The 12,496-nt window shown below is 36.0% G+C and overlaps 1 protein-coding gene across 1 annotated transcript in view; it reads right to left on the minus strand.

Annotated features, from left to right (window-relative positions):
- Positions 1-510: 510 nt before the first annotated feature.
- The window catches only part of LOC114642859 (cadherin-related family member 4-like), a 45,516-nt gene continuing 33,530 nt past the window's right edge, over positions 511-12,496 (minus strand). Inside the window, exons 12-17 of the mRNA XM_051922814.1 lie at positions 11,971-12,185; positions 11,220-11,359; positions 6,992-7,048; positions 6,394-6,508; positions 2,823-2,850; positions 511-1,158 (exon numbers count right to left, since the gene is read on the minus strand). Of these exons, the coding sequence (XP_051778774.1) occupies positions 1,103-1,158; positions 2,823-2,850; positions 6,394-6,508; positions 6,992-7,048; positions 11,220-11,359; positions 11,971-12,185 (611 nt within the window). The 3' untranslated portion in view covers positions 511-1,102. The remainder of the gene's footprint in view (positions 1,159-2,822; positions 2,851-6,393; positions 6,509-6,991; positions 7,049-11,219; positions 11,360-11,970; positions 12,186-12,496) is intronic.

The following is a 12,496-nucleotide window of genomic DNA, read 5'->3' on the forward strand; positions in this document are numbered from 1 at the left end:
GCATACTGCAGGCACACTTTAAAGTTAAACTAACCTTATAAAATGTGCATGTCATCTGAAATGTAAACCGTTTTTTTAATTGTCTCATAACAGTTTACAAACTTGGGAATCACAGACAAAGATGTAAGTACATAGTAGATGAATTAACCATGGTGAGAATGTAGAAAGGTTCAAGGTAATTACAAATTAAAAATTACTAAAGTTCAGTTCACCAAACCTGTTTAGTTAGTTAACAGTTTAAAGGGTATTAACAAAGTTCATTTGAAATTTTGATTTCAATTTAAGGTTAAACATGGCAAATTAAAGGAAATATTTTAACTCCAACCCTACCCTTTTTTTTCATTTTCAAAAAGCAGAATAAACAGTAATAGTCATAGTGGCACTGGTATAGAATTTCCTATAGTTATAACATGAGAACTTAAAAAGTTCCATAAATAAACTGTAATTTTGAAAAGAAAATTCTTCAGACCATGTCACCATCCCATAGGTCATTCCATGAATACTAATAAAATCAGTGAATTCTTTAATCTTAAAAATGTCAAAAAACAAAAAAAATGTGTCAAAGGAATACTTCCTGTGTGGAAAAAAAATAATTTCCAACTTCTGATATTTCACCAAAATGTAATGACTGTTTATTGCAATAAAAATAAAAGAAACATGATTGTTGTTATTGAAGATTAAAATAGAGTTTGTACTAAAATAAAAAGAAAACAGTATATAGTAATATTTGTTCTAAATTTCTGCAGAAATGAGTTAACAAGAAAAAAATTGCTCAATTATAATACTTCAGCCTGGATCAAGTGTTTTTAATTTAAAGTCTATTAAGAGTCAAATGTACTCATTTTTGTTTAAGAATCAGATGCAGAGCAATGCATTTTATTGGCAGTTTGGCTTCTTTTACTTGATTGTTCTTCATCCACATAAAATGATACGTTCATGCCAATGAATATACATTTATTTAGGGAAATAGATCAAAACCAATTCAAAAATAAATTAAATAAATGACAACTGTTGCTTGGCATTTCTTAAAAACACACATGGATATTTATATGACAAATTATATCAGTAATAAGCAATTAAAAAAAAAAAAAAAGCTGTATATTTAAATCCAGCGACGCTCTCCAGTAACTGAATTGTAGAGATACTCTTTTCCTGTAACTTAAAAATATACAAACGTGTTAAAATGATGAAAATCTACTATTTTACTCCCTTCTGATAAAAGACAGACACATTGACAGAGTGGTTGGTAATGCTGGGTTCAAATCCCATGTGTGAAATCTCGACCTTCTCACCTCCAAAGACGTGTCTGTTAAACTGGTGTCTGTCAATGAGCCCCGTGTGGTACGTCCATTTTCAGATCTCCTTGGCTCAATTCTATGTCGTTCAGCTCTTCATGGAAAGCTTTTATTTCTGACTCCATCAAACCTTACCATTACTGTAACAAGTTAACTGCTGACCAATGGAGGATCCGGTAGAGTATGGCTGCTAGTTTTCTTTGTTATGTTTAAGGTTAGGATTAGGTGTTAGGCTTAGGGTTAGAGAAGTCTAATGAAATGCTGGACAATTTAGTGTTGATGAGATGCTATGCTAGTACTGAAGAATGTGCCTAGTTTCATTAAAACTTTATCAAATATGGAATAACAGAAAAAGTGCAGAACAAATGTACAGTCATATAAATCAGAATGAATAACTGAATCTTAGAACTGTGTTCATTTCTAAAATGGCCAGTGCGTTTACACGTTTGTGCTTTTGACTAAACAGCCATGCAACATGTTAAGAGTCTTTTACAAAACTTTCATTCACATTTGTGTCTGATCAGCTTAAAGTTTACTACACACTTCAAATAAAATCCTCACAAACAGGTCAACTAATATTCTGCAGCAATTACAACCTTTTAAAATGTACTCACTAATAGGTTGTAATAAATATACTTTATTTTAATCTTACAGATTTAAATTAAAATTGAGGATTAGTATAATAACTTTATACTGTCAGTCCATACACGGCAGTGCAGCGACGTGGTTGTTAGCACAAAAACATCATGGATCAGGCATCCAGTACAGCACAATCTCCAGCATTAAACTAACTCTCTAAGTGTTGAAGTAACCATTAAAATGTATACATGGCAGGATTGTGTTCATGTGTGCACTTTAAGTCACTGATTCTTAAACTGGGGGTCGCCACATGAGTGTGAAGTAAAACTAGCCTCATTCATCCAAGCATACATTTTGGAACTGGTGATATAACACCTTCTGTTTAGTACACTACACGTATTTATTTACTATTTATTGATGCATCACAGACAGCTTTCATTCGTATGGTACAAACCATAATGAATATTCCCTATGATACCACCACCACCACCCCAAACAATCAAACTGAGAAAACTGATAGGTAAGATACATAAAAGAAAGGGAAAGACAGACAAGCCTGTGAGGTGCTGGGACAGACAGAGCAGCTTGAATCCCATGCCTGTGTCATGTCTGTTTGATGTTTAAATTTTCTTCCCAAGTATTCTTGATTTTAGTTCCCATAGCTCAAAAACATGTGTTTTGGATTATTGTGTTATTCTAAACTGGTCATGTACAGCATGTGTAAGTGCGCCCTGTGATGGAATGGCACCATGACCAAGGTTGGTGTATGTCTTGTTTCAGATGCTACCAGGACAGCCAGAGGGACCCTGAACTTATTAAAAGGGTTTTTGAATATGATATTCTGTTATATTATGAATATTTCTGCATTTAAAAAGAGGTATTTTTTATGTTTGCACATAAGTGAAGAGGAGTAGCACACTAAGAGGTTACAAAACATTAAGTACTTACGAGGGTCAACTGCTTTTCCATCAAATTCCTAAAGAAAAAAAAAGTGGTGCCATTATTATGATTAAAATTAACAGTATCTGCTACAACATACAGAAACAGTCCACTCCAACTTTTTAGATTATTTCTTAACTTCAAATTACTTTAGTAGCATCTGCTGCAATTTACGTTTTTTGTTAACAGTAACAGAAATGAATGCAGTAACTGATCACTAAGTTAAAGAGAAAAGCTGATCAAGATCTAAAATACAGAAAATGTTTGGCATTTAGTTATGTTAGCAGGCTGAGGTGACTGAGAAAATTATTATTTTTCCTTGCTTTTTATTTTAACTGATGAATTAAAGCAAAAATTCTTCAAATTATTTAAACTACATCACTGCTTGTTCAATGAACTTTAAGAAGAAAGTATAATATTTATTACTGCTTGAAAAGACTTGTCCTGCCAATGGTAGAAAAAAATTCACAAGAAACACATTATAATATTATACTGGGTGGCCAGGGTATTACATCCAAGAAAAGGTGACACAGGCAGAAGTTCTACCCAGGTAAGCATAGACTTAGATAGACTTGTGAATATCCCCTTGGGATTAATAAAGTATCTATCTATCTATCTATCTATCTATCTATCTATCTATCTATCTATCTATCTATCTATCTATCTATCTAGACACAGAGACACTGCCAGCGGCAATGCATACCATCATAAAAATACATAAAACTAAAAGCAAAGTACTACCGGGGTGGAGTAACATGTTTAGTTGAAGAAAGTGCTGGAAGTAAGTGATTTGTGGGCACCAAAAAGAGAGAAAGGCTGTAGGAGAATATTTTGGTGGGTAGAACATTTCTCCACTCCAGTAATTTCATAAATCACTTTTACATGTAATCCATTACAGACAGTATAGAGCCAAGATACTTGAAGTTTAGTTTGGTTAACTTCATTGATTCATAAATATTCTTCCAGTTAAGGGCCTGCAACACATCCTAAAAATACTTTTAGGGACAGTAATGAGTTAGGTGACTGCAATTATGCTTTGGTGTAAAAGTTGCATCCAGGAAAGGCCTAGTCCTTTAGGAGCAAAGATGGGATAAGGGTCACCAATTGGCTCACAAATCCATAAAAAAAAAACATTCAAGAGTTTAAAAACAGTGTTTCTCAATGACAAATAATAAGGAATTAGGTATTTCACCCTCAGCGGGTATAATATAATTAAAGGATTCAACGAATATGGAGAAATTTTGGTACATAAATGGCAAGTGCATTAGCCTAAGCTGACTGCTCATGATCTCCAATCCCTCAGATGGCGCTACATCAAAAACCATCATCCATCAATAAGTGATATAGGAATTTTGCATGACTAATAAAATGTCCATCCAGGAGGATGCCATAATAATGTGAGATTTGAAAAATAATTTTTTAACTTGGTTAAGTAATTATCAGTTTTGCCTTCAACAATACTGGTAATTAGTCAGATAATTCAGCAAGGCTACAACTTTATTTACCTTACTTTTCTCCTTTGTTGGATGCAGGTATTCAGTCTTTAGACTTATACCAGGGTAACTGAAGCCCACTCATTTTAAGAAACAGAATTTTACAATTTATAGATAAACACAACAATTATAGAAATATAATAAATACATATATATAGACATATAAGATTGATCGCAAACAGACTAGACAAACATGCAACATATATGCTGGCTGCTGATTAATTATTTAGAGTTCTACTTTATCTTGGCACAGATAAATAGTTTTATTATACCAGGTCTTTATGGATGATGTCCAATATTGTGAGGAGTTGTTGCTTTTTTGTTGCTCCTGGTTCAAGTGAAAGATGCGTTGGAGTACACTCTTTCTCTTTACAGCGTGATCCTTGTCAGTGCTGTATTACTCCTTCCTCAGCTCGTCTTTTGCCACTTCATAGAGAAAAGGCATTACTCATTCTGGCCCAAGAGTTTAGATGATGAACTCCCCTTCTTGAAGTAATGGTTGCTCCTAAGCCGACAGAGCTCAGTGCTTAGCTTGGAAGATTGGATGTCAGCGGTCAGACTCACAAAGGGTAGAGTTTGTCAGCTTCAGCTCTCCAAGGAAGTGGCTTACAGCTTTTAGGTTTAGAGGTCAGATTCAGATGTTTTCAGTCATTTGGGAGAGTTCTTCCTCCCCTAGAGAATCCCAGAGAAAGTGCCCCAAGAGAATCTCCAGGGAGTTCAGTGAGTGTCCAGCGATTAACACAGAGAGGACTTCTTCAGGATGGTGTATGTGGTTTTAAATGAAGGTTCAACCTTCTTCTGACTGGATTAAAGTCACTCCCAGTTAAAAATAAATCAGTGTCTTGTAATAGATGGGTTCATCTGTCAATCTTAGTTCTCATTCCTTGAATTAAAGGTGTTTGTTCTTTCTTGAGTCCATTTCACTCCTTCTAGCTCAAGAGGTCTGCAGAGGGGCCTCTGGAGAGATGTCAGGTCACCTCTGATTTACACCTTTCTTATCAGATGAATTCCAGGCAGATCCTGGTACAGGCTAGAGTTCAATCACTTAGTTTGAAATGCAAGTAGGGGTTTTGTGCAGGTGGATGTCTGCATCCCTGTTAAATCTTCTTTCTTAACAGAATTGGTGTGCCACTAAAGCTTAGCAGAATGGGTAATGCCCACTTTGTTTTACAGTGATATAACAACATGGGCTTGGGGTACTTTGGCAAACCTTTATCAGTTAACACAATACATAGTTACATCCACAAATGCCAATTATAACTGTACTGGGCAAAAATGAAGCAGCATGTTAACAGTGAAAGCACAGTTAACTTCTCATGCCCTGAAATACCTGGGATAGATCATCACACAGTGGAAACGTACACTGTGATTGGACAAATCAATATTTCAGGTCTTTTTTGGGAAGAAATGCATGTCGTGTTCTCCAGATGAAAGAAGAAAAGGACAATCCAGAATGTTACCAGATATAAGTCCAGAAGCCAATGTCTGTGATGGTATAAGGCACCGTTAATGCTGCAAAGTGCACACAGATTTTGTAGCAATATATGTTGCCCATGGAAGCCCATGAGTATTTCAGTAAGACAATACAAACTACATTCTGCACACATTAAAAGACATTGCTGCATAGGAAGAGGGTGCAGGTGCTTATATATTATACTGCGTTCAACTTGGCAGTGTTTTAAAGGTGCTTTGCCTTTTAGCCGTTCTTTGGGACCTAGCAAAGCAGGGGTATCTGGATTCACCAGAGGGAACTCTGTAGAGAAAGCCTCATGATTTTCAGAAGTTCCTCCTTACCCCAGATTTAAAGGAATAAAGGGATACGGTCTTGTCCCAGAAATACCTCAGGGGTAAGGATTAAAGGCCACTCCCTGCCAATGAGTTAGAAGGTGACTTGGGAAGGGATTACAGGACAGAACACAAGAGAAAATATCACCGCTTGTCAAGTAACATTTTCTTGGCTACCCTCTGCCAATAAACAAACCCAAAACAACTACACTCTAGTTTGTTATTAAAAATTTCTTGTACCTGAAAAAAATTATAAACTAGTCATACGTCAGATAACAGCAGGCTGGAAGAGTAGCTCTTACCGTGGGAATCTGGTTTACTATCATCGTTGTTTCATCCTCAATTGTCTGAAGTACCCCTGTTTCAATGGACTCATTGCTTTCAATTTTTGGTTCATTTCTTATAATAGTGAATGAACTGTTATTAAAAGACAAGAAATGAATTGCATAGAAAATAGGCATGATTAGGCATTAAAAAAGAAATTTATTTCGGATACAGTAATAATTATCTGAATAATTAATGTAAGCTATATCCAAGGCTGACTTGATAAGAATGTGGCTCCAAAAACTATTCCAGATGTGTTAAAAGTTCAAACTAATATGTTGCTCTGCTATTTGTCTGCTTGCTCTGTAATTATCCAAAGGTTTGATAAAGATATTATATCGCCTGCATATTGTATGTATACAATAAATATGTTATAGTTCATGGTTAAAAGTGCCACATGCTGAGAAAAAGTTTTGAACGGGAGAATCGCAGTTGTAATAAATAAGATTGTAACAGACAAAAAGCTGGATGCTACTTACTTGAAAAAATGTTCTATTAAATGTATTGCTGCAGCTTTCACCAATAACAGTTTTTTTTTATAAAAAACTAAATATGGAATGTAAAGAGTGAACTTACTTTTCTTGAAGCAGAGGTTTACATGCTTCATCAGGAGGTGGCAGACAGAGGCCATACCTTTAAAATAAAAGTGAAAATTCTCTCCAGTCATCCATGAATATGACATTGTAATCAATAACTCAGTGTGTAGCTGTGCTATTTTATATTGTCATATTACTGTATTTAATTTAGCAAACATTTTGAAAAAGAAAGAGATAAACTGAAATTAATGCAGGATATATGTTATTGAATGGTTTTGGGAACTCCAGTTAATTTTATAGATATGTTGTAAATTGTATTGTGCAAAAGTTTTATATAAACTAAAGATAGATGCATTATTTAATATTAACTTGTAACCATTAAAATATGCTTAAATACTGAAGATAATATTCAAAGTTTTGGGTTTTTGCATTTTAACATTCTTTTAACGGCATAACATATCAACGAGATAAAGTGAGTGTAGCCACAGGAGATATTGAAGTTTTCTTCAATAAAGCTGGAGTAAACTCTGCACAGAACATTCTTTTACTCTTCGACCTCAGCTTTATTTAGAGTTTTGATTCCACTTTTCTTTAATTATAAATTACAATTATCCATTCTTTTTCGTGTACTTCTTGGCAGCACCTCTAGCACTTAAGGCCCGACTCTCAAAAGCCTCCTGTTATAATGTCTGGGCAGAGGAAATTACAGACAGTGAAAAGTCTGTGGAATGAAAATTCTTTCAAGGGATGAGACAAAAACTAGTCATTTAACAATCATGCATCACAAAACATAAAAAATGTATTTCTAAAACTGCAAAACAAGCAAAAATCAAAGGTTGTCTAATAGCCTTTCCCAAATTCCTAACACAAACAATAATCATGGAAAAAAGGCCTTGTCTTTGACCTAATACATGAATACTTGAAATGGCGTGCTGGCAAATCTAAATAAGGTGACACCAGCACATAAGAACAAATCTCATGGTAGTAAAGTGGTTGTGTGGAAGATGAATGTTCTCTTCGTTCCCTTGTACTAATCCTTGTCTAAGGAGTTAAGCGGAAGTAAGCTTTAAAAACATGCTTTGCTGAGCAAACAGAAAAAATATTTGTTCAAAGGACTCAAGGTCTAAGCATTCCACACTGAGACTGCCTTATCACTTTTCCCTTAGTTTACATCTGAACGCCATAACAAGGAGCCAAGGAATCAAGTTGCACAAAGAGCATTGAAGGGGCTCAAGGATTGTGTATAATAAAGTGTTGACTGTTGCATTTTCATAATGAATATTAAATCATGCATTCTAGGGGTATAAGAACTTTGCCCCACCCAAAAAACAGTTATTCAGAAGAGCCCTGGCGCTGTCAAGTAATATTGATTGCCTGTTTTTCTGAAACCTGCTTACTGTGATGATGAGAAAATAAAGCTGCTATATGACCACACCTGCTGTCTTGTCTAAGTGATCGTACACAGTTGCAACCATCAACAATATGGCTATAGATAGATAGATAGATAGATAGATAGATAGATAGATAGATAGATAGATAGATAGATAGATAGATAGATAGATAGATAGATAGATAGATAGATAGATAGATAGATAGATAGATAGATAGATAGACACAGAGGGTAAATTTGGCGATTTTCAGATGGTCTTTAAATCAATAAATACATATAGTTTGATAAATAAACAAATACACATATAATTTGGTCTAAACACACAACATAATACGTAAAAGGAAGAAAAACTTTTTTAAAAAAGAAAAGAAAACTGACATGACTGTCACAGTTCTAGTGAGGCACTATGTAGACATATTGCTTTTGGTATAAAGGAGCCCCAGTAGTGTTTTTTGACCCACTTCTGCTGAATAATTCATTGGCTGACAGTCCTCAGTATTAGTGTGTCAGGGAGAGGATGTGCAGCATTGTTCAGTTGTGTTTTAATCCTCAACTTCATCTTGACCGCTTCTGCTACTAGCATCTCTTTTCTGTGTTCTGCGGGTTGCCAGTGTCTGAGCAGATATCCAATATTATCTGGCTATATGAAAAAATGAGATTTAAGCCAGTTACCTTACCAACAAGCCCACCAGCATGTAACATCATGTTTGCCAAAGCTACTTTGCCTCAAAATATATGAATTGTGAGTCGACACAGGCAACTGAGCTACGATGTTTGTCAATCTCATCTGGGCATCACAGATGACTTGTGTGGTAACAGAATGTAACTGTTCACGCCTAACAAAAACAGCATCATTCTCACTAGATTCCCTTATAGAAACATGAGTGTAGTAAATTGCTCAGAATACATTGGCAGAACACTGCTGCAAATTGCCTTTTTAAGTTGGCAAAACATGTTCTATTTTATGTGTGTGTACCCACACAATACGAAAACTAGATGTAGTGCCATTGGCCCTTTTAAAGGGAACTAAAATGCAGTCTATCCGTCATAATTATCACTTTGAGATGTATTATGTTTTTCACGTCAATACACATTCTAATAATGGCTCAGTGATATGAATTGATATAGATGTGAGTCATCATTTAGCTGGTTTTGCTGCATTTCCCTACTTGACCAAAAGTGTTGCAGTTTCCCAGATTCTCTAAAATGTATACAGATGCATCAGAGTTGCCTTAAATGTATGCATATTCTCCTATCAAGTTTTCTTTTATAAATCCTAACATTTGCATGGAAAATGACATATGCACATTGACTATATATATATACATAGGGCGGCATGGTGGCGCAGTGGGTAGCGCTGCTGCCTCGCAGTTGGGAGACCTGGGGACCCGGGTTCGCTTCCCGGGTCCTCCCTGCGTGGAGTTTGCATGTTCTCCCCGTGTCTGCGTGGGTTTCCTCCGGGTGCTCCGGTTTCCTCCCACAATCCAAAGACATGCAGGTTAGGTGGATTGGCGATTCTAAATTGGCCCTAGTGTGTGCTTGGTGTGTGGGTGTGTTTGTGTGTGTCCTGCGGTGGGTTGGCACCCTGCCCGGGATTGGTTCCTGCCTTGTGCCCTGTGTTGGCTGGGATTGGCTCCAGCAGACCCCCGTGACCCTGTGCTTGGATTCAGCGGGTTGGAGAATGGATGGATGGATGGATATATATACATATATATATATATATATATATATATATATATATATACTTCATAAATAAATACTCACATACAAGTTTAGAAAGCTAAGTCAAAAACAGGCAGGATTTAAAAGTGACCAAAGTTGGTGCTGACCTAATATAAAAAAGGTAGACTGTTCCAAAGCTTGGGGGCAGCTACTGCAAAAGTACTGTACCCTCTAAGCTTAAGTCTAGAATTTGGCACAACCAAAAACTTCTGGTCAGAGGACATCTGTTTTGGTGAAGGAGAGTAAAGGTGTAAGAGATCAGTAAGATAAAAGGGGGCTAAACCAATTAGGGACTTAAAAACAAACAGTAAACCTTTAAACTCAGTCCTGTAGCAAACAGGGAGCCGGTGAAGAGAAGACTGGAGTGATGTCATTCTGTTTTCATGTGCCTGTTAGGAGCCTAACTAAGTGAAACATACAAAGGTCCAAATACTCCAGGGTCAAATAATTAGACACAACATCATAACAAATTAATAGAATCACAAGAAAACATAATTACTCTCTATACAGGATGCTAATCTCATTTGTAAGGTATGAACATAATAAATGTTTTGATGTGAATAGGGTTTTTAGTTCACCACAGCTTGCTTTGAATTTACATATCAACATTTCTAAAATATCCTTAAGTAAAGTTTTCAAAATGCTTCTGTCAATTACACCATTACTGATTTCTTTGTAAAGAAATGCTTCCTAACATGCCTGCTCTGCTTCTGTGCTTGCGCTCACCCGTAATGAACAGAATACAGAGCTACTGTATGTCAGTGAACATCTGCAAAAAGGAGAAAATGGTGACTTTGAAATCCAGCCTCAAAAATACACGCCACATCTTAACTCAAAGTGTGCAGCTATTATTTCACAAATACAAATCTGTTGTACTTTTAAAAATATGACATATTGCCTACTGAGCAACGCCAAGACAGTGCATTGTTTACCCTACTGTTAATGATAATGTGGATACGTTGGTGGTTTTTAATTACTGAGATATTTACAAAATTTTCCAGCAACGTGCTTTCTGCGGTGACGGGGAAAATTTGTTTGTCACAACAGGTTGCTTCCAATAAAGTCAGCATTTGATGTTATAAATGGACAGAGGTTTATGGTATGATTAAAATTACTAGTAAACAAATCCCAAAGTAAGTAATATCTGATTATTTACCTTCTGAGCAACTTTAAGATAATGAAGAGCAGGAGCAATAGGAGAAGCACTCCAGTCACTGTCATCAAAGCAACAAACCATGGGTCTGGAGCCCAGTAGTAATCCACCATTGTTGCAATTCGGGTTGTTCTGGTGGTGTGCTGGATGACAGGAATATAAATTACAAATTTACTAATTTCAATTAAAAAAAGGAGTTTTAATATTAACATTCATTGGAAAAAAATGTTCTGATGTTATGGAAGGAAAAGAGAATCTGAGAACAAGAACAGCAAGACATTTTCTCCTATTGGCAGATGTTTACTTTTATTGGAGTTTTTCTGTTTTAATAGTAAAATTACAATATCATTCAGCATTTAAAATGAAAGCAACAGCCCTGCTGGAATCTCTGACATAATCAGGCAGTGTCCAGCTCAAAAGGCTTCATCCCAGAAATCCTCAGGATAACTTGGACTAATTATTGCATATACTGTATTTGCCACAATAGTTCAGCACTCCATCAGAATTAATGCATTAAATGGGTTAAGACATGGAAAGATGGATGAACATTTACATAAGCTAGAAAAGAAGGACTAAACTCATTGATTGAATTATGAATCAATTTCGAACATAGTTTCACTTTTAGGGTTTTTCTCTGTAATTGATCAATAATAATATAAACTATATTAAAAAGACAACAAGCAAAAGGCAACTGATCTCCAAAAATAGGTGTCTTCCATCTCTCTGTGCAAAAGTGCATCTTGAGAAATCATACCGTGGTCGTGTGTGTAGTTGTCACAGTCGTGGTGGTGCAGTACACCACTTGGATCGCCACTGTTGCTGTTGCAGAGGTGTATGGCTGTGAGTTATCTGACACCACTACGAGGACCTCATAGTTTGGAGGAGTGATGATACCAGGATAGAGAAAATTGAAAGTCTTCTTTGTAAAGATGTTTCCTTGGTCAACAAGGAACATTTGATCTGTGTTGCCTATTGATGAAAAAAAAGAAAAACTAAGCATTATGCTTTTGATGTGGTAGAGACTACAGCTCTGAATTTACATTGGACAAAATTTAGATTTAAGTTCTAAATACATTTATATTTAGCCATATACACTCACTGGCCACTTTATTAGGTACACCTTACTAATACTGGGTTGGACCCCCTTTTGCCTTTAGATCTGCCATAATTCTTTGTGACATAGATTCAACAACTGCGGTGGGTTGGCACCCTGCCCAGGATTGTTCCCTGCCTTGTGCCCTGTGTTGGCTGGGATTGGCTCCAGCAGACCCCCGTGACCC

This window comes from Erpetoichthys calabaricus, chromosome 2 (genome assembly GCF_900747795.2).
Source record: "Erpetoichthys calabaricus chromosome 2, fErpCal1.3, whole genome shotgun sequence".
Taxonomy (NCBI): Eukaryota; Metazoa; Chordata; class Cladistia; order Polypteriformes; family Polypteridae; genus Erpetoichthys; species Erpetoichthys calabaricus.